The sequence below is a fragment of the Lolium rigidum genome, chromosome 2 (genome assembly GCF_022539505.1).
Source record: "Lolium rigidum isolate FL_2022 chromosome 2, APGP_CSIRO_Lrig_0.1, whole genome shotgun sequence".
Lineage (NCBI taxonomy): Eukaryota > Viridiplantae > Streptophyta > Magnoliopsida > Poales > Poaceae > Lolium > Lolium rigidum.
Genome location: NC_061509.1, coordinates 239,407,422 through 239,431,434, shown reverse-complemented (window position 1 = coordinate 239,431,434; position 24,013 = coordinate 239,407,422). Strand labels below are relative to the sequence as shown.

The following is a 24,013-nucleotide window of genomic DNA, read 5'->3' as shown; positions in this document are numbered from 1 at the left end:
TTCTAAATATTGTGACGGATTCTACAAACGAAGGCATAGTATGTCATTGTTTTGACAATGACTGGGGATGTTTAAGTCGAAGAGTTCTTTGAGAACTTGGTGTAGTTCCGATAGTGTCAGAACTTTGAAGCTATATTGTGTTTGACAATATTAGTGACATATTCCATACCGCGGAATTAAGGTTCCACCAGAAGACCAAACATATTTAATGCCGACTCATTTGGAAAATGAGTGATGCGTTGAGACACAAATGAATTGCAAAATACATACGTTTACGAGCATGTCGGATCCATTGACTAAAACTTCTCCCGTGAGAAAAACATGATAAAGCACCTAGGAAGGCCAAGGTGTTATATCTTTACATATGTAAACTAGATTATTGACTCTAGTGCAAGTGGGAGACTGTTGGAGATATGCCCAAGAGGCAATAATAAAATGGTTATTATTATATATCTTTGTGTTTATGATAATGTTTACATACCATGCTATAATTGTATTAACCGAAACATTGATACATGTGTGTTATGTGAACAACAAGGAGTCCCTAGTAAGCCTCTTGTATAACTAGCTTGTTGATTAATAGATGATCATAGTTTCATGATCATGAACATTGGATGTTATTAATAACAAGGTTATGTCATTATGTGAATGATGTAATGGACACACCCAATTAAGCGTAGCATAAGATCACGTCATTAAGTTATTTGCTATAAGCTTTCGATACATAGTTACCTAGTCCTTTCGACCATGAGATCATGTAAATCACTTATACCGGAAGGGTACTTTGATTACATCAAAAGCCACTGCGTAAATGGGTGGTTATAAAGGTGGGATTAAGTATCCGGAAAATATGAGTTGAGGCATATGGATCAACAGTGGGATTTGTCCATCCCGATGACAGATAGATATACTCTAGGCCCTCTCGGTGGAATGTCGTCTAATTAGCTTGCAAGCATATGAATGGTTCATAAGAGATGACATATCATGGTACGAGTAAAGAGTACTTGTCAGGAGACGAGGTTGAACGAGGTATAGAGATACCGATGATCAAACCTCGGACAAGTAAAATATCGCGTGACAAAGGGAATCGGTATCGTATGTGAATGGTTCATTCGATCACTAAGTCATCGTTGAATATGTGGGAGCCATTATGGATCTCCAGATCCCACTATTGGTTATTGGTCGGAGAGAAGTCTCAACCATGTCTGCATAGTTCACGAACCGTAGGGTGACACACATAAGGTTTGATGTCGTTTAAGTAGATATGGAATATGGAATGGAGTTCGAAATTTTGTTCGGAGTCTCGGATGGGATCCAGGACATCACGAGGAGTTCCGGAATGGTCCGGAGAATAAGATTCATGTATAGGAAGTCACTTTCCAAGTTTGGAAATGATCCGGTGCATTTATGGAAGGTTCTCGAAAAGTCCGGAAGAAATCACCATGGAAAGTGGAGTCCCGGAGGGACTCTAGATAGCTTGGCCAGCCAGCCTAAGGAGGAGGAGTCCCAGGTGGACTCCACCCTATGGTGGCCGGCCACCCCTCCAAGGAAGGGGTGGGAGTCCCACCTTTAGTGGGATTCCCCCCTTGTGTAGGTTTCCCACCTTATGGCAAGTTCTTGAGTTGGGGTCTTATTCGAAGACTTGGAGTCTAACTCTTGGGGGTTCCACCTATAAAAAGAGGGACAAGGGGAGGGTGGCCGGCCACTCTAGCCTCCACCTTGGCCGCACCCCTTTGAGGGCTGGCGCCCAAGCCCCTCTCTCCCCAAACCCTAGCACCCCTCCTCCACCACTTCTCCCGCATACGCTTAGCGAAGCTCCGCCGGAGATCTCCATCGACACCGCCACCACGCCGTCGTGCTGCCGGGATTCCGAGGAGGATCAACTACTTCCGCTGCCCGCTGGAACGGGGAGAAGGACGTCGTCTTCATCAACACCGAACGTGTGACCGAGTACGGAGGTGCTGCCCGATTGTGGCACCGTCAAGATCTTCTACGCGCTTTTGAAAGCGGCAAGTGATCATCTTCTGCAACAACGAGATCTAATCTCGTAGGCTTTGGAAATATTCAAGGGTTAGTCTCGTTCATCCCCTCGTTGCTACCGTCTTCTAGATTGCATCTTGGCTTGGATTGCGTTCTCGCGGTAGGAATTTTTTGTTTTCTATGCTACGAATCCCATCACCTAGTACGCGGGAGCGCTGCTGGGATACCGATCCAGAAGATCTACTTGCACAACTTCACTGGATCAGAGCCGGGAGCGTCGTTGGGCACAATATGGAACGGGGAGAAGGACGTCGTCTTCATCAACACCGAACGTGTGACCGAGTACGGAGGTGCTGCCCGATTGTGGCACCGTCAAGATCTTCTACGCGCTTTTGAAAGCGGCAAGTGATCATCTTCTGCAACAAAGAGATCTAATCTCGTAGGCTTTGGAAATCTTCAAGGGTTAGTCTCGTTCATCCCCTCGTTGCTACCGTCTTCTAGATTGCATCTTGGCTTGGATTGCGTTCTCGCGGTAGGAAATTTTTTGTTTTCTATGCTACGAATCCCATCACCTAGTACGCGGGAGCGCTGCTGGGATACCGATCCAGAAGATCTACTTGCACAACTTCACTGGATCAGAGCCGGGAGCGTCGTTGGGCACAATATGTGTGCGATACGTACGTTGTGCGACACTTCAACACGACCATGCGGTCGGCGATGAGTACGAGTACATCAACCATGTTCTAGAGGGACGTTAACCTCTTTCGGTCTATGAGGATACTGTAGGATAACGTTGCATAGAAAACAAAAATTTTCCTACCGCGAACACGCAATCCAAGCCAAGATGCAATCTAGAAGACGGTAGCAACGAGGGGGTATCGAGTCTCACCCTTGAAGAGATTCCAAAGCCTACAAGATGAGGCTCTTGTTGCTGCGGTAGACGTTCACTTGCCGCTTGCAAAAGCGCGTAGAAGATCTTGATCACGATCGGTTCCGGCGCCACGAACGGGCAGCACCTCCGTACTCGGTCACACGTTCGGTTGTTGATGAAGACGACGTCCACCTCCCGTTCCGGCGGGCAGCGGAAGTAGTAGCTCCTCTTGAATCCGACGAGCACGACGGCGTGGTGTCGGTGGCGGTGTAGAAGTCCGGCGGAGCTTCGCTAAGCAAGCCGGGCAATATGAAGTGGAGGAGCAAAGCTAGGGTTTGGGAGGGGGTGGCCGGCCACTCTATGGGGGCGGCCAGCTTGTGGTCTTGGGGTGGCCGGCCCCCTCCCTTGGCCCCTCATTATATAGGTGGATCCCAAGTGTTGGTGTCCAAGTCTTCGAATAAGACCCGAAACCAAAACCTTCCATAGGAGGGGGCAAACCTAGCCCAACTAGGACTCCCACCCAAAGGTGGGATTCCCACCTCCCATGTGGGGGTGGCCGGCCCCCTATGGTGGAGTCCACTTGGGACTCCACCCCCACTAGGGCTGGCCGGCCATGGAGGTGGAGTCCCTTGTGGACTCCACCTTCCTTGGTGGTTTCTTCCGGACTTTTCTAGAACCTTCTAGAACCTTCCATAGAACCTTCCGCGACATTTTATTCACATAAAATGACATCCTATATATGAATCTTATTCTCCGGACCATTCCGGAACTCCTCGTGATGTCCGGGATCACATCCGGGACTCAGAACAAATATTCCAACTTCATTCCATATTCAAGAACTACCATTTCAACATCCAACTTTAAGTGTGTCACCCTACGGTTCGAGAACTATGCGGACATGGTTGAGTACTCACTCGACCAATAACCAATAGCGGGATACTGGAGATCCATAATGGCTCCCACATATTCAACGATGACTTTAGTGATCGAATGAACCATTCACATACATTACCAATTCCCTTTGTCTCGCGATATTTTACTTGTCCAGAGGTTTGATCTTCGGTATCACTCTATACCTTGTTCAACCTCGTCTCCGACAAGTACTCTTTACTCGTACCGTGGTATGTGGTCTCTTATGAACTCATTCATATGCTTGCAAGACATTAGACGACATTTCACCGAGAGGGCCCGGAGTATATCTATCGAGTCATCGGGATGGACAAATCCCACTATTGATCCATATGCCTCAACTCATACTTTCCGGATACTTAATCCCACCTTTATAGCCACCCATTTACGCGGTGGTGTTTGGTGTAATCAAAGTACCTTTCCAGTATAAGTGATTTACATGATCTCATGGTCATAAGGACTAGGTAACTATGAATTGAAAGCTTATAGCAAATAACTTAATGACGAGATCTTATGCTACGCTTAATTGGGTGTGTCCATTACATCATTCATATAATGATATAACCTTGTTATTAATAACATCCAATGTTCATGATTATGAAACTAATCATCCATTAATCAACAAGCTAGTTTAAGAGGCATACTAGGGACTTCTTGTTGTCTACATATCACACATGTACTAATGTTTCGGTTAATACAATTCTAGCATGATATATAAACATTTATCATAAACATAAAGATATAAATAATAACCACTTTATTATTGCCTCTAGGGCATATCTCCTTCGAGTCTCCCACTTGCACTAGAGTCAATAATCTAGATTACATAGTAATATACCTAACACCCATGGCATTCGGTGTTGGTCATGCTTTGCCCTAGGGAGAGCTTTAGTCAACGGATCTGCTACATTCGGATCGGTGTGTACTTTGCAAATCTTTACTTCTCCATCTTCGATGTACTCGCGAATCGAGTGGTAACGCAGCTTGATATGCTTCAGCCTCTTGTGTGACCTTGGTTCTTGTGCATTGGCGATGGCACCCATGTTATCACGAGTAAATGATTAATGGGTCCAATGCACTAGGAACCACACCGAGCTCTACAATGAACCTCTTCATCCATACCGCTTCGATGAAGCCTCCGAAGCCGCTATGTACTGCGATTCCGTTGAAGACTTCGCCACCGTGCACCGCTCGAGCTTGCCCGGCTCTACTGCGGCACCATTCAATATAAACACGTACCCAGATTGTGACTTAGAGTCATCAGGATCAGTGTTCCAACTTGCATCGGTGTAACCGTTTACAACGAGCTCTTGGTCACCTCCATAACAAAGAAACATATCCTTAGTTCTTTTCAAGTACTTCGGGATATTCTTGACCGCTGTCCAGTGTTCCATTCCTGGATCACTTTGATATCTGCTAGTCAAACTAACAGCATGTGCTATATCCGGTCTAGTACATAGCATGGCATACATGATAGATCCTACTGCCGAGGCATAGGGGATATTATTCATCCTTTCTCTTTCTTCTGCCGTAGCCGGTCCTTGAGTCTTACTCAATACCTTGCCCAGTAACATAGGTAAGAACCCTTTCTTACTTTCGTCCATTCTAAATTTCTTTAGAATCTTGTCCGAGATATGTACTGCTGTGATAGCCCTATTAGGCGTCTTGATCTATCTCTATAAATCTTGATGCCTAATATATATGATGCTTCACCAAGGTCTTTCATTGAAAAACTATTATTCAAATAACCCTTAACATCTGCTTAATAGTTCTATATCATTCCCGATCAATAATATGTCATCTACATATAATATCGGGAATGCTACGGAGCTCCCACTCACTTTCTTGTAAATACGAGGCCTCTCCATGACATCTGTATAAACCCGAAGTCTTTGATCACCTTATCAAAGCGTCGGTTCCAACTTCTTGATGCTTGCTTCGGTCCATAGATTGAACGCTGAAGTTTGCATACTTTGTCGGCATTTTTAGGATCGACAAAACCTTTGGGTTGTACCATATACAACTCTTCCTCAATGTCTCCATTAAGGAATGCCGTTTTGACATCCATCCGCCAAATCTCATAATCGAAAAATGCAGCTATTGCTAACAAAATCCTCACAGATTTTAGCTTCGCTACCGGTGAGAAAGTCTCATCATAGTCAACTCCTTGAATTTGTCGGAAACCCTTTGCGACAAGTCGAGCTTTATAGACAGTAATATTACCATCGAGCATCTGTTTTTCTCTTGAAGATCCATTTATTCTCGACAGACCTTTCGGCTCTCGGGTAAGTCTACCAAAGTCCATACTTTGTTATCATACATGGATCCCATTTCGGATTTCATGGCTTCTTGCCATTTGTTGGAATACTGGGCTCATCATCGCTTCTTCATACGTCGCGGGGTCCTCATCATTGTTATCCACAATCATGACATTTAGACAAGGATCAAACCAATCGGGAGTGGTACGTTCCCTTGTCGATCTGCGAGGTTCGGTAGTTTCCTCGTTCGAAGTTTCATGATCATTATCATTTGCTTCCTCTGTTGCCGGTGTAGGCGGTACAGGTACAACTTCCGGTCTTTGCGCTACTCGATCAACGAGTATAGATTCATCAATCTCATCGAGTTCTACTTTTCTTCCGAGTCACTTCTTTAGTGAGAAATTCTTTCTCAAGAAAGGTTCCGTTCTTAGCAACAAAGATTTTGCCTTCGGATCTGTGATAGAAAGTGTACCCTATAGTTTCCTTAGGGTATCCTATGAAGACGCATTTCTCCGCTTTGGGTTCTAGCTTGTCCGGTTGTAACCTTTTTACATAGGCTTCGCAACCCCAAACTTTCGGGAATGACAGACTTAGGTTTCTTATTAAACCATAATTCATACGGTGTCGTTTCTACGGATTTTGATGGTGCTCTATTTAAAGTGAATGCGGCTGTCTCTAATGCATAACTCCAAAAAGATAACGGCAAATCAGTAAGAGACATCATAGAACGAACCATATCTAAGAGAGTTCGATTACGACGTTCAGACACACCGTTTCGTTGTGGTGTTCCCGGTGGTGTCAATTGTGAAAGTATTCCGCATTTCTTTAAATGCATGCCAAACTCATAACTCAGATATTCACCTCCACGATCAGATCGTAGAAATTTAATCTTCTTGTTACGTTGATTTTCTACTTCACTTTGGAATTCCTTAAACTTCTCGAAAGTTTCGGATTTATGTTTCATGAAATAGATATACCCATATCTACTCGGATCATCTGTGAAGGTTAGAACATAACGATAACCACCGCGCGATGCTACGCTCATTGGTCCGCACACATCGGTATGTATGATTTCCAATAAGTCGGTAGCTCGCTCCATCATACCGAGAAAATGGAGTCTTAGTCATTTTTCCCATCGGACATGCTTCGCATCTATCAAGTGACTCAAAGTCAAGTGATTCTAGTAATCCATCGGTATGGAGTTTCTTCATGCGTTTCACTCCAATATGACCAAGACGACGAGTGCCACATATAAGTAGAATTATCATTCAATTTAATTCGCTTAGCATCAATGTTATGTATATGCGTATCACTACTATCGAGATCTAACGGAAATAAGCCATTCTTTTGTGGTGCTCGACCATAAAAGATATTATTCATAAAAATAGAACAACCATTATTCTCGGACTTGAATGAATAACCGTCTTGCATTAAACAAGATCCAGATATAATGTTCATGCTCAACGCAGGTACATAATAACAATTATTTAGGCTTAAAACTAATCCCGAAGGTAGATGTAGAGGAAGTGTGCCGATTGCGATCACATTGACCTTGGATCCGTTTCCAACGCGCATCGTCACTTCATCCTTCGGCGGTTGTCGTTTATTCTTTAGTTCCTGTTTCGAGTTACAAATATGAGCAACCGAACCGGTATCAAATACCCAGGTACTAGAACGAGAACCGAGTGAAATGAACATCTATAACATGTATATCATATATACCTTCTTTCTTCTTCTTGACAAGGCCGCTCTTCGGATCAGCCGGATACTTGGAGCAATTACGCTTCCGGTGTCCCTTCTCCTTGCGGTAATAGCACTCGGCATCGGGCTTAGGGCCGTTCTTAGGTTTCACGGGAGGCGTGGCAGCTTTCTTGCCACCCTTCTTGAATTTTCCCTTAGACTTGCCCTGTTTCTTGAAAGCTGGTGGTCTTGTTGACCATCAACACTTGGTGCTCTTTCTTGATCTCAATCTCAGCAGCTTTTAGCATGCCAAAGAGTTCGGGTAACTCCTTGTTCATGTTCGCATATTGTAGTTCATCACAAAGTTCTTGTAACTTGGTGGCGGTGATTGAAGGACACGATTAATCCCCGGTCTATTAGGAATCACTATTCCCAAGTCACGAGTTTCTTCGCATGCCCGGTCATGGCGAGCATGTGCTCACTAACGGAGCTGCCTTCTTCCATCATACAAGCTGAAAAATTGTTTCGATGCTTCATAGCATTCCACGGCCGCATGAGTCTCAAAAATAGTCTTCAACTCTTTCATCAACTCATGAGGATCGTGGTGCTCAAAACGTTTTTGAAGATCGGATTCCAGACTGCATAAGATGGCACACCGAACTTGAGAGTACCGAGTTTTCCGAGTCGCGTAAACAGCTTTTACTTCATCGGTTTCAGTTTCTGCGGGAGGGTCACCTAGCGGTGCATCAAGCACATATTGCAGATTTCCGCCAGAGAGGAAGATCCTCACATGACGGAACCAGTCGGTGAAGTTGCTACCGTTGCTCTTAAGCTTTTCTTTCTCTAGGAACTGGTTAAAATTGATTGGGGACGCCATCTCTACAACATATATTTGCAATAGTTTAGACTAAGTTTATGACAAATTGAGTTCAAATTTTAATTCTACATAATTAAAAATCTAGATGAACTCCCACTCAAAACAATATCCCTCGCATTGTCTTAGTGATCACACGAACCAAATCCACCGCACCTAAACCCGATCATCACGAGAAAAGGTGTGATTTCATTGGCGAACACTCAAAGTGTTCATCATATCAACCATATGATTCATGCTCTACCTTTCGGTATCATGTGTTCCGAGACCATGTACGTACATGCTAGGCTCGTCAAGGCCACCTTAGTATCTCGCATGTGCAAAACTGTCTTGCACCCGTTGTATGTACTTATTGAATCTATCACACCCGATCATCACGAGATGCTTCGAAACGACAAGACTTGATAACGGTGCTACTAAGGATGAACACTTTATTATCTTGAGATTTTAGTGAGGGATCATCTTATAATGCTACCGTCGCGATCTAAGCAAAATAAGATGCATAAAAGGATTAACATCACATGCGAGTTCATATGTGATATGATATGGCCCTTTTGTCTTTGCGCCTTTGATCTTCATCTCCAAAGCACGGACATGATCTCCATCATCTTCGGGCATGAACTCCATCATCGTCGGCGAAGCACCAAGGTCAATGAGCGCTGTCTTCATGATTGTCCTCCATGTAGCAACTATTACAACTACTTTGAAATACTACTCAACATGAAATTTAAAGACAACCATAAGGCTCCTGCCGGTTGCCACAATACAATAATGATCATCTCATACATATTCATCATCACATTATGGCCATATCACATCACCAAACACTGCAAAAACAAGTTAGACGCTCTCTAATTTGGTTTGCATATTTTACGTGGTTTAGGGTTTTTCGATATAGATCTAATCTACCTACGAACATGAACCACAACGTTGATACTAATGTTGTCAATAGAAGAGTAAATTGAATCTTTACTATAGTAGGAGAGACGGACACCCGCAAAGCCTCTTATGCAATACAAGTTGCATGTCGAACGAGGAACAAGTCTCATGAACGCGGTCATGTAAAGTTAGTCCGAGCCGCTTCATCCCACTATGCCATAAAGATGCAAAGTACTCAACTAAAGATAACAAGAGCATCAACGCCCACAAACCATTGTGTTCTACTCGTGCAACCATCTATGCATAGACACGGCTCGATACCACTTGTAGGATAACGTTGCATAGAAAACAAAAATTTTCCTACCGCGAACACGCAATCCAAGCCAAGATGCAATCTAGAAGACGGTAGCAACGAGGGGGTATCGAGTCTCACCCTTGAAGAGATTCCAAAGCCTACAAGATGAGGCTCTTGTTGCTGCGGTAGACGTTCACTTGCCGCTTGCAAAAGCGCGTAGAAGATCTTGATCACGATCGGTTCCGGCGCCACGAACGGGCAGCACCTCCGTACTCGGTCACACGTTCGGTTGTTGATGAAGACGACGTCCACCTCCCGTTCCGGCGGGCAGCGGAAGTAGTAGCTCCTCTTGAATCCGACGGCACGACGGCGTGGTGTCGGTGGCGGTGTAGAAGTCCGGCGGAGCTTCGCTAAGCAAGCCGGGCAATATGAAGTGGAGGAGCAAAGCTAGGGTTTGGGAGGGGTGGCCGGCCACTCTATGGGGGCGGCCAGCTTGTGGTCTTGGGGTGGCCGGCCCCTCCCTTGGCCCCTCATTATATAGGTGGATCCCAAGTGTTGGTGTCCAAGTCTTCGAATAAGACCCGAAACCAAAACCTTCCATAGGAGGGGGCAAACCTAGCCCAACTAGGACTCCCACCCAAAGGTGGGATTCCCACCTCCCATGTGGGGGTGGCCGGCCCCCTATGGTGGAGTCCACTTGGGACTCCACCCCCACTAGGGCTGGCCGGCCATGGAGGTGGAGTCCCTTGTGGACTCCACCTTCCTTGGTGGTTTCTTCCGGACTTTTCTAGAACCTTCTAGAACCTTCCATAGAACCTTCCGCGACATTTTATTCACATAAAATGACATCCTATATATGAATCTTATTCTCCGGACCATTCCGGAACTCCTCGTGATGTCCGGGATCACATCCGGGACTCCGAACAAATATTCCAACTTCATTCCATATTCAAGAACTACCATTTCAACATCCAACTTTAAGTGTGTCACCCTACGGTTCGAGAACTATGCGGACATGGTTGAGTACTCACTCCGACCAATAACCAATAGCGGGATCCGGAGATCCATAATGGCTCCCACATATTCAACGATGACTTTAGTGATCGAATGAACCATTCACATACATTACCAATTCCCTTTGTCTCGCGATATTTTACTTGTCCGAGGTTTGATCTTCGGTATCACTCTATACCTTGTTCAACCTCGTCTCGACAAGTACTCTTTACTCGTACCGTGGTATGTGGTCTCTTATGAACTCATTCATATGCTTGCAAGACATTAGACGACATTTCACCGAGAGGGCCCAGAGTATATCTATCCGTCATCGGGATGGACAAATCCCACTATTGATCCATATGCCTCAACTCATACTTTCCGGATACTTAATCCCACCTTTATAGCCACCCATTTACGCAGGTGGTGTTTGGTGTAATCAAAGTACCTTTCCAGTATAAGTGATTTACATGATCTCATGGTCATAAGGACTAGGTAACTATGAATTGAAAGCTTATAGCAAATAACTTAATGACGAGATCTTATGCTACGCTTAATTGGGTGTGTCCATTACATCATTCATATAATGATATAACCTTGTTATTAATAACATCCAATGTTCATGATTATGAAACTAATCATCCATTAATCAACAAGCTAGTTTAAGAGGCATACTAGGGACTTCTTGTTGTCTACATATCACACATGTACTAATGTTTCGGTTAATACAATTCTAGCATGATATATAAACATTTATCATAAACATAAAGATATAAATAATAACCACTTTATTATTGCCTCTAGGGCATATCTCCTTCGGATACGTCACCGAGACCATCTTCGTTACTGCATTACACCTAGTTAAATCATAGGCAATCAAAGAAATGCTAGTTAGAAATTTTTTGTTTTCTGCTACGAATCCTTAGAGAGCAAGCGCTTCACGACATGTTGTTGCCTATAAAGTTGCAGTGTCAGCAATCCCCTAAACAACCAAAATTGATGAACCAAGAAAAGCTCCCAGTCTATCCCGACAGATTGTAGCAACGACACCTGTCTTCCCATGCTTGGATACTTCAGCATCGACATTCACCTTCACTGTGTTTCTCGGGGGCGGGCGATACGAGGAGGTATCCGTAGCCACAGTTGGGCCAATGCTGAAGTCACCCGTATCCTTCCTCACATCCTTTTGTCCTTGGAAATCGACAAAGTCAGTCCCCCTTCCGTTCCTGGTCAGGTTGCCAGCTGCCTCCACCTACGACCGACATCGCTCAAGCTGTGCCTCGCCACCTGTAACACCCCAAATTTTTGCAAAACAAAGAAACATGCATTTTCCTATTTCCAAATTTTGGAACCAACAAAACTTTTATTAAACCAAGTTAAGAGCATAGTGCTCATGCATGTGTGTGATGATTCTTGCCATGAGTGCTTGTTGAAATCTTTTTTTTGGAAATGATCTTAAACCCTAAACCCTACCTTTTTCAATATCAAAGAGAAACAAATAAAAAGAAAACAAAATAAGAGAAAAAGCATATGAGAGCAAATAGCTATCTTTGCAAATAATCAACTATGCCATATTCTACCTTGTTTAAATGACTTGAAAAACCTCAACAAACCCAACCTAGAAATCATCAACTAAATCAAAGGTGAAACAACAAGGAAATAAAAATATACATAGGGTCATATGTGGGCATAGAGCCAAAAATGCAATTCTTGTCTGATGCCACCTTTACCTTACCAAAATGTTTGGAAACCATTAATATACTTAACCCAACACTCAGGGAATCCAAAACCATGACCTTTGGTCAAAGAAAAAGAAAATAAAATAAAAACATGAATTCACATATGAGGCTTATGGCCATTTTTGTAAATCTTTAACCTAGGACAATTTGGCTTGTGCCATCGATTGGAGAATGTTACTAAACACTTATAAACACTTTTGGAATCAAAGAAACTCAAATCAAATCAAATTTGAATTCAAATTATGCTCACATGCACTAATGGTCAAAACTGCAGTTTTTAACCTGATGCCTACTTTGAGCCTCTGTATTAAGAGATTTTCAAACCAAACAATTCCAACTCTTTGCACCTCATCCAAGACCACATCAAGTTGAACAACTTTGGTAAAGACCACCCCTGCAAATTCATGTTGAATTCAAAGTTATGCTCAAGCAAAGTTAGAACTTTTAAGCAGATTCAAGATGGTGCCCAATTTAAAATTTTGCAAACCAACTCAATTTTTCACACCAACACCACCATTGTGTGCCTTTGATTATATGAATCAACTCCACCAAATTTCATTCAAAAATTTGAAAGTTTTCTTCTTGCGGTCATTGTATCGAACACTTGGTGGGCAGAGACCAAATAAAACATAAACCACTATTTCAAACAGGGTTTGGCCTAACTTTGTTTCCCCAAATGCTCACACATAGTGCCCTAGCCCCTCCTCTAGCCATGCCATGCCTTACTGCCCCCTCCTCTGCCTCCACATTTTGGCAAGGGCAATGCCATGCCGGCCATGCCATGCACTCACCTTGCCACCCTACTCCCTCTCTCACCTCTGGCCTATCTAACCATGTCTAGTAGACAAGCCTCACTCTCCTAGTCATGCCTGGGCTAGCCCTGGTCGGAGAAAAGCACCGCAGCGCCTGGAACGCGCCATGTCTGCGACGCCCAGGACGTGCCAGGGCGCGCATGGACACGCCCTGGACACGATAGAGCGTCGTCGAACGCCGTCGACTCAGCCCTCCGCTCGCCCTCTCCTTTGTCCCACGTGCTCACCAGGACAACAGCTACCCGCCAGACATGCTCCCTTGCCCGCGCGAGCGCTGTCGCCGTCGACATCATCGCCATCCTTCCGCCACAGTACCGCACGACATTGACATCGCCCGAGCTATCCCGACCACCCCCGTCCTCGCCATCACGCTCCCCAGGACCGCCATGATGACAGGAAGCGCACGCCCACCTCACCTTGCCCCTTCGCTGTCCCAAATGTCGCCGCCATGCTCGACCTCGCCGTGCGCCTCAGACTCGCTCGCCATCTATAAATAGAGCCTCCCCTTCACTCTCTGAGCACACCATCTCACTCACCTCTCTCCTCTGAGCCTCCTCGACCCCTTCCTCATTCACATTGCACCCTAGCTAGCCCCAATTTCGCCGGAGTCCGCCGCGACAGTAGCTCGAAGACGCCAACGATCCCGAGCACCCCTGGAGCCGCCGCGACCCTCTTTCGACTCGCCGTCGTCGACAACGACGTTTGCCCGCCTCGCTGACCTCGCTGGACACCGGTAAGGACCTCCCCTGGACCCCCTGGCCGCCGGTAGGGTTTGGACCTCGCCGGAGCTCGTCGCCGACGAGGACGAACCGCAGCCGTCCGATCCACCTATAATCGTGCGTGCCACGTTGAGAGATACCGATTCGGGTTTTAAGAGGGACTGACGAGTAGGCCCCACCATGTCAGGCAGCCCGTGTGCAACGTGCGCATACCTGGGCCGGCCCAGTCCATTTTCTCTCTGTGGCCCAATTTCTTTTCCCCCGCTGGCCCAGAAGTTTGAATTCGAAATTTCGATTTAAATCAAATTGCTTGCAGATACTTTTTCAAAACTAAATAACTTGAAATCCACTAAACCAAATTTGATGAATTTTATATGGTTAGAAAGCCTGTGAAAATATCTACCCAACCCCACTGGTCTCAACCTTTGATATTTTGTAGAATTAATGTGACAAAAATAACAAGGCATGGCCTTTTCAAACTTCAAAATTTAATTAAAAATCAACCAAAAAATGCTTTTGAGTTGATTCCAACTCTCATAAATCATATTTCACATACTATACATGTTTATGTAAAAATATCACATGGTTACTTTGTATGATCATGGGCTAGCATAAGTAATGGCTCTATGGCTATTTCTAGTCCATTTAAAGTTTCCAAAATTATTTGTTAAATAATATGAGAGGTTTTCTCTCATTTAAATCTTGTCTCAAGTAACTCAATATGAGGTAGTAACTATAGTCTACATAATCTCATATTGACTTATTTGGTGATACTAAATTGTGTTTATGGTAGTGTTAAATTGCATGGGGTACTTTACCTCATTTAAATCATTTTCCCAAATGATGATTATGAATGGTTGACCTTGGTCAACATGGGTTCATACATTATTGATTTGAGGAGATTAAATCTTAACAAGATTCAATGAGAGGAAATTATTCCTCCAAGAACTAAAGAGAAGCCCTAATCAATATTTGTAATGAGAGGAAATTATTTTTCTTAAGAGGAAAACAAAGTCAACCAACATGATAGCAATGTGGTGATGATAGATTAGCTTGTGTGAAACTTGTGTGTGCTTAATCTAGCTCTTAAGCTTTGATGTGTGATTGTTACCTCGTATCCGTTTTAGACGCTAGTACAGACGAGTACCAGGAGGAGGAGGTCTACTTCCAGGAAGAAGAAAACTACTTTGATCAGTACACCAACCAAGGCAAGCTAATATTCTTGCAAGTGCAAAGCTTTACTAGAGCAAGGCACTATTACATTGTTACTTTATGTTCAATGATCCAATCCCAAGTTTTTACCTTGCAAGCTTTTACTTTGTTGTATCAAAGCTTCCTTTTATAGTTAACTTTGGTCTAAGTATAGAGTAGAGCCAGAGTATCAAGTTTAGCCTAAAGAGCTGCAAGATAGTTAGCACCCTCATGACTAGTTGCTAGTGCTAACAACTAAAATTTACTACTCTAGATGGGAACTTGTGAAGTGAAATAAATGACTTTGAAAGATTTTGAAGGTGAATATGACTTGAATGACTTGGTGAATTTGATAAAAACTGATGGTTGGTTTGGATGCGATACCTTTCCAATTTTTGAGTACCCCCACAATACCTGACTATGGGTAGAGCTTAACTGGAAGTTTATGCATCTTAGCATGGGTTCCCTCTAAACAAGCATCATAGGGGTTATGCCGAGGCTGCCTCCGTTGATAGTGAAATGATGTGAAATGAGGTGAATGTACGGCCTAACCCTGTGCAGTTCCCAGGCTGACGGTTTGTCTTCACTGGGAGGCCAAGCTCATGGGGAGAGGTACCTATACTAGGGTATGTAAGTGAAAGGTTATGGTTGATGATCCGCGTACTGAGTTACGACTATTCAGGGCTATCCCTGACGGATGTAATCAAATGTTGTGGCACAAGTGTGCAACCTCTGCAGAGTGTAAACCTATTCGAATAGTCGTGTCCACGGTTACGGACGATTGGAAATGCCATACTGTTCCATTGTGAGATGTTTTCTTGAAAAGGATTGATGATTTGAATGGTGAACTTGACTTGAATCACAACTGAGTTGTGGGAATGACACTAATGTTCCCACTTGAGTTAGTTAGCAATTGAAGAGTCTTTTACTAAATGCTTATGAACTAAAATTGGCTTTATGCAAATAAACCTAGAGCTTTGTACCCACTTAATAAATTGGTTAAGTACTTACACTAGTATTAGTTTGCGAGTACTTAAAAGTACTCATGGTTGTGTCCCTGGCTATTCAAATGGCCAGACTATGAAGAAGAGCAGCAGTACCAAGATGACGGCCAGCAGGACGTCTACGACAACTAGGAGTATCTTCTGACGTCAAGCGTTGGCCTGTGGATTAGACAGTCCACTACTTCTACGCTTCCGCTATGTAATGTGTTCGTTGATCATTAGATCAACTATTTGTGTAATATTGGATCATGTGATCTATATTTGTAAGACGACTATGGTTTGTAATGAATGATGACTTATGATATCAACTGTTATGTCTCGCAACAACAATCTTCCTGGGATTGCGATTTATGGCATAATAGGCATCTGGACTTAATAATCCGGGTGTTGACACCACCCCGCCCTCCTTCACCCCAGCCCACCGCCGGCCACCATCGCTCAAGTCTCCCTCTACCCCCATCTCCAGCCGGCTCCCCGTACCGCGCACCCAAACCCTAAGATCCTACCGCAAGAGAGCTCGCTGCACCTGCACCCCACTCCACCCAAATCCCTAAGTTTTGTTCCTCACCTCCGCCGGCGATGCCGCGGCAAACCGCCTCTTCCCCGTCTCCGGTGAGGGCCATTCCTCGCCTAGGCGGCGACGCTGCGGCTAGCCGCGTCGTCCCCATCAGTGGCGAGGTCCTCGCGGTTGTCGATGTGTCATCTTCAACGTCTTCAGCCGTCTGGCGTCTTTTGTCGCTGCCCTCACGAGCTTGTTGCGGCAGCCCGTTGCGTCGGAGGGTTAGATCAATTCCAATAGTGTAGCCAGCTGCTGGCTATAAACCAAGTGCCATGTCATCTATAGCCAATTTAGAGTCAATATATACCAATGTTGAGGAAATCGCTTATCGGGGTTAACTCGGTCGGCCGACGAATAGCGATTAATAGGCAAATCGGCCGATTAATCGGGCGATAAATGAGTTAATCGGGCGATAAATGAGTTTATCGGCTAATCGGTGACCACTGAATAGGGATTAATCGGGCGATTAATCATTGAATCGGACGATTTTTTGAACAGTGATATATACAATAGTGAGCTATAAAAATGTAGCACTTTATCAATGTATGCCCACCTATCACTCTCACAAAGTGTCTAGGAGCACATGCTAGAACTGGCTTTTTGCATAAAAGCCCACTCTCCATCTCTCTCCTCTAACTAAGTAATAATATACTATTTTAATCTTTATAGTCAGTTGATTAGTACTTATTGTACTTGCTCTTACGCATGGCCTGGCTAACCAATGCAACGGGCATTATTTGCCGCACCTCGATAAGAGCACCATGGTCCATGTATGCTGATCGGACACAACAATCCCGATTTTTGAAAGTGCCCAAGTGTCACATCAGCATTTTCCTAATCTTCGATTGCTCTGTGAAGGCCCACAAAAGTTGGAGGACCTTGGAAGCCCAGTTACCTTAATAATATGAAAGCCCACAGAGCAAGTAGTCTTGGACCCCGAGGGCCGAGGCTCCGAGCTCTCCACGCCTCCACCGTCCCACTCACAGTCACCTTATCGTCGCCGCTGCAACAACGGCGATGGCCGCGTCCCCGCCTGCCGCAGCGCCGCCTCCCGCCATGTCCGCCCTCCCCACCTTCGCCTCCTCCCACCCCTACCCCTACCCTTCCCTCCCCACCCCCAAAACCCTCAACTCCAAGCCGCGCCTCAATTTCGCCCACGCCGGCGTCGCAGCAGCTCCCAACGCCGTTCCGCACCCCGCCGCCTCCAACGACCGCCTGCGAGGCCTCGTCCGCCGCGGGGATCTGGAAGAAGCCCTCCTGTTAGTGGAGTCCATGTCCGGCCTCAAACCCTCCGCCGCCGCGGGCCCCTGCGCCGCGCTCATCAAGAAGCTCTGCGCGTCCGGCCGCACCGCGGAGGCCCGGCGCGTGCTGGCCGCCTGCGAGCCCGACGTCATGACCTACAACGCCATGCTCGCCGGGTACTGCGTCATGGGGCAGCTCGAGGCCGCTCGCCGGCTCGTCGCTGACATGCCCATGGAACCCGACGCCTACACCTACAACACCCTTATCCGCGGCCTGTGCGGCCGCGGCAGGACAGAGAACGCCCTTGCGGTGCTCGACGATATGCTCCGCCGAGGGTGTGTGCCCGACGTGGTCACCTACACCATCCTGCTCGAGGCCACTTGCAAGAGGAGCGGGTACAAGCAGGCCATGAAGCTTCTCGACGAGATGCGCGACAAGGGCTGCGCCCCAGACATCGTCACCTATAACGTCGTCGTCAACGGCATTTGCCAGGAAGGGCGAGTTGACGATGCCATCGAGTTCTTGAAGAGCCTGCCGTCCTATGGATGCGAGCCAAACACAGTGAGCTACAACATTGTGTTGAAGGGCTTGTGTACTGCAGAGCGGTGGGAGGATGCCGAGAAGCTCATGGCTGAAATGACCCACAAGGGTTGCCCTCCAAATGTGGTAACATTCAATATGCTCATCAGTTTCTTGTGCCGCAGAGGATTGGTTGAGCCTGCAATGGAAGTTCTTGATCAAATTCCAAAGTATGGGTGCACACCTAATTCGTTAAGTTACAACCCGATACTTCATGCGTTCTGCAAGCAGAAGAAGATGGATAGAGCCATGGGTTTTGTGGAACTAATGGTGTCTAGGGGCTGTTACCCTGACATCGTATCATACAACACGCTTCTTACTGCGCTGTGCCGCAGTGGGGAGGTTGATGCCGCTGTTGAGTTGCTTCATCAACTCAAGGGAAAAGGGTGCACTCCTGTCTTGATCAGTTACAATACGGTCATGGATGGCCTTACTAAAGCTGGCAAGACAGAGGAAGCTCTACAGCTGCTGAATGAGATGGTAACCAATGGGCTCCAACCGGATATAATCACTTATTCCACAATATCTTCTGGTCTTTGTCGAGAAGATAGAATTGATGAGGCAATTAGAGCATTTTGTAAAGTGCAAGATATGGGCATAAGGCCCAACACGGTGCTGTACAATGCCATACTTCTTGGGCTTTGCAAAAGGCGCGAAACACACAATGCTATCGATCTCTTTGCTTATATGATAGCGAATGGCTGCATGCCAAATGAATCAACTTACACTATACTCATTGAAGGCTTGGCTTATGAAGGCTTGGTCAAAGAGGCACGGGAATTGTTGGATCAGTTGTGCTCCAGAGGAGTTGTCAGCAAGAGTTTGATAAATAAGGGAGCTATTAGGTTACTTGATGAAACTACAGATACTTAAAGAGGCTTATCAGTAGGAATATGTTGATCCAGGAATATTTTTGTGCATCTTCGGTAGGAGGGATACTTCATTACACTTAATGGTATCTTAATCGTAACTGCGTTCTTATAAACATGTGAGTGTGTTTCTCTAATTTGTAGCGCACAGCCTTCTCCAGTTTTCAACTTGGTAGAAACTTGTACATGGTTCTCTCTTCTTTAATATACCTGACACTATTATGCTGGAGTATCTTATTTTTAGAGCTGTCTGGTTGGAAATTGTTATATTTCTTACATTGCACGAACTAAAGAAAGTAATGCATTGACACTCTAATCTTATTCAAATATGTATGCTGCTTTCTCATCTGTAGTCTGCCGCAATAGTTGAGACAAATCCAATCGCTACTCTGTTTGTCCCAGTAATCTAAAATGCCACTCTGCCTTAAGTATCCAACAAGTTTTTTGTTCATGCAAAATTCATTTTCATCATTGTATCATATATGAATCAACACCTGCATTTGCTTTGTTCAAAGTGTGATGTTCAGTTATATATATATGCTACTGGGATCTAGGACAAAACATTACACACAGCAATTTGCATTTTTTGTTCATAGTTGTGATGTAGCCAGAGGGTGTGGTTTTACGGTCTGCCAATTTAGTGATATGGCTTCACATGGAGTTTGCAGCTTCTCAATTTTCATCATTGTATCATATATGAATCAACACCTGCATTTGCTTTGTTGAAAGTGTGATGTTCAGTTATATATATGCTACTGGGATCTAGGACAAAACATTACACACAGCAATTTGCTTTTTTTGTTCATAGTTGTGATGCCGGCTGTGCAAAACCGAACTGAAACCGAAAACCGAACCGAAAAAAACCTAACCGTAACCAAAATTGTGGTTTTTTCAGTTTTCAGTTAGGTTACAGTTAGCAAAAGAGCTAACCATTAGAACTTCAGTTATTTCAGTTAAAAACCGAAATTAAACAGTTAACCGGATGAAACCGAACATTGGCCATCCATACACAGAATTGCATGTCCCGCATAGACAAACTATGCATATAACTATTATATAGGACGCCAAGTGCAATGCTTAAATGAAAATCGTTCTATCACACTGGTTCGAACATGCATATTAAGTATTAAAATGTACAGGTTGTAAGTTCAAAACTAGCTTTGCTGCATTTTTTTATTTTGCCAAAACTGAACCACTTCTTTGTTTTTGTCTTGTTGCAGTAGATTTAATTCAGTCATACCATATGCAAAATTGAAAATATTTGAACATAAAAATTACGTGTTACTACAAAATTTACAAAATTCGCGTCAATTTTGGTTAATTTGGTTATTACCGAAACCTAACCGAAGTTGAATGGTTACTACCGAAACCGAACTATATTTTCGTACAAAACCGTATTTACCGAAGTATTAAAACCATAGTTACCAACAAACCGTATAAACCGAACCGAATTAACTAAATTAACCGAACGTGCAGCTTGTAGCCAGAGGGTGCGATTTTACTGTCTGCCAATTTAGTGATATGGCTTCACATGGAGTTTGCACCTTCTCGATTATCATTAAACAGGTGATTGCGTAGATAACCAAGTACGAGCCATTGGTCAGAGTGACAAGTATGGTGGTCGAAATTTCTGAAAAGATTAAAAGGTTTTGATGTTATTTCTAGACTTTACATTTGTAAGGAAGTTTTCGATTACTTGTGTACTTTGCATTTGTACAGAATACTTCAGTTGAATACTGTAAATTTCAGGCTTCTGACAGAATTTCATCTTACCATGACTTTTCCCAAAGTGCATATATAATGATGATAGATCCAATAAAAAAATGCAGGAGGCGACTGATATGTTCTAAACTGAATTTGACTGATATGTTCTAAACTGAATTTGGTGTACGAATGGATATTTGATGCCTGGACTGACAAGGTATCAACTTGTCAATGCCTATGGATTGTAGGCTAGGGTTTAGTTAGAAGTAGAGGGCAAGTAGATCTCGTAGGTTTCAGCCGAAAAGTACTCGACGATTATGAAAACTAGGGTTTGTGAACAATGATTCGATGATCTCTTCGTCCTTCGACTCCCCCTTTATATAGGAGGTGGAGCCGAGGGTTTCGTTTTGTACAAGTTACAGAGTCCGGGACGGTTTCTAACTCATCCCGCCAGATTACAAATAGCACTTCCTATTACAACTCTAACTTTCCTTAACATATCTTGGACTCCCGAATCTTCTTATTCTTCGGGTAGTGGGCCTTCAGTAAACCCCGGGTACTATCTTCGGCAGGCCCATTTGGGATGCCTATGTCAGTAGCCCCCGAGATTTTGCTTGAATCGTAGAGTCAGGGAAAATCTCCACTGTTTATGTTTACTCGACATCTTAGACCTTTCTATATTTCTCCATATAAATTCCTATATTGTAGAGGGATAATGGTAGTTGGGGCTAGTTCATCTGACGGATCAGGTACTAGTTAACTGCTCTAGTGGCAATCCGCAAAAACCTACTTCAAAATCACGTCCCTGGACATGATCTCGGGATACTGGTGTAAACTTCGATAGGTGCCGCTTAAGGTCTTACCATTCTGTCGAGTCCCAGTCAAATTTATCGAGTACCTAACGCGTCCGTTAGGATTTTTCTTCGTATCTGTTGATACGGATAAAAGTAGCAGAGCGCAGTCTTCGGCGATGCCACGCCCAGCAGAACGGATCTGGGGTCTTATCTTCGCAAATTTGCGGCATTCAGAAATTGATCGCAACTTTGGCGTTCTGAGAATATATTGTCGAGTGCTTTTCCGGCTGTTGGAATGGCACATTTTATCGAGTCAAATATGACTTATATTACTCTCCCGATGGGAGTATATGTAGAGTTAATTATAACTCGAAATATACTCTCTTGCTTTTCTATCTTTTCTCTTTTTTAATTTCATCGGGCACGCGAACAGCGTTCCCGATGGGAGTAGCCCCCGAGGCTACAGCCAAGAACTTGTGCTTGGTTGTAGGCTCAACATTTTAGTCCACCTTGTTGCTATATTGTCATTATCTCCCGATATAATCTTCTTTTCCTCTCTCGGGTGCGCGAACAGCGCTCCCGATGGGAGTAGCCCCCGAGGCTACAGCCAAGAACTTGTGCTTGGTTGTAGGCTCCCACAATTTCTATATTGCCATACTCGAAATTTTACTTTTATCGAAGTAGCCCCGAGCATTTGGGCAAAAACTTGTATGTGACCAAAGGCTCCCGAAGTATTCAAATAACTTCTCCTGTCGCCAATCTTCTTTTTTTACTTTTCTTGTCGGCACGCCTCCCTTAGTCAAATTCACTTCATCTCTATTAATAGCCGAGATTTTTCTGTCTTGTGGGTCCATTGTTTCCACCACGTTGACACGTCGTGCAAGTGGGGGACACACGTCCTCCGCTTTTCCTGGCGCACGTACGGTAACGCCTGTTCCATTCCATCTCAGTAAAAATACCTTTTTACCCTTTTATCTACACGATCCTTTTTTCACCACACGATTTCTTCATCCAACGGTGCATTGCTTCGCCCGATTCCTATATAAACCTTTCTTCAACCTCGGTTCACTCCTTCGCTTGCGCCGCACATCTGTTCTTCTTTGCAAAGACTTCCCCTGCGTCCAACTCTTTCTGATCTTCAGCACGCACGACATTGCTTCTCCGGTGCCGTTGATGCCACCGCGCACGCGACTCACTCGCCACGGCACTCCGAGAATCCAAGATGGCCTCTGAGGATCTTGAGTGGGAGAGATCTAAAATCTCCAACCAAGACGTCAACATGCTGAAGAGGCTTGGCCTGATGAAGAAAGAGGACGCCATCCGCTTTCCCAGCGAAGAAAGCTACCCAAACCCTCCAATGGAGTATCGGGTTAGTTTCGTTGATCACCTCATCCGCGGCCTTTCCGCCCCAATTCACGATTTCCTCCGCGGCCTTCTTTTTGTTTATGGGATTCAAGCTGCACCGGTTGACTCCCAATTCCATCCTCCACATTTCTATTTTTATCACGCTGTGCGAATGCTTCCTTGGAATCCCTCCTAATTGGGTTCTTTGGAAACGCATTTTCTGCCTTCGCCGCAATGGCGCTCACAACGCCACCTATAACATAGGTGGTGTTCTTATCTGTGTCCGAGCCGACGTTGATTACTTCGACGTCAAATTTCCTGATTACTGTCCAAGGATGGCGCAAAAGGTGGCTCTACATACACGAAGAAAGTGCCAATTCTGTGGAACACAACATAGTCCCTTTTGACGGAAGTGCCAAAATTCAACGCCGCCGCTCTCGGGATGCTTGAAGCTTCCGAAGAAGAGAAAAAGGCGACGAAGCGCTTATGTCTCGTATTCATCGGCTTCAAAATACTCGAGGCAAAGAGCTGTGCGGTGTTCAAATCACTTGCCTATTTTCTTCGGATTAGAGTGCAGCCTCTTCGGGCTCGCAAAAATCCCCTTTGGACGTATCTTTGGTGAAAATGACGCCAACAGGCTCTCAAATGATCTTTCTGTGAAGGACTTGGAAAAGCTTATTCGAAGAATTTCCTCGCTGAGCAAGAGGGATCCTATTCC

The 24,013-nt window shown here is 44.7% G+C and overlaps 1 protein-coding gene across 1 annotated transcript; it reads left to right on the top strand.

Moving 5' to 3' along the window:
* Positions 1-17,780: 17,780 nt before the first annotated feature.
* LOC124693168 (pentatricopeptide repeat-containing protein At1g09900-like) lies at positions 17,781-19,685 on the top strand. Its single transcript, XM_047226634.1, has one exon. The coding sequence runs from the start codon at positions 17,781-17,783 to the stop codon at positions 19,455-19,457; it is 1,677 nt and encodes a 558-aa protein (XP_047082590.1). The 3' UTR covers positions 19,458-19,685.
* The last annotated feature ends 4,328 nt before the right edge of the window (positions 19,686-24,013 follow it).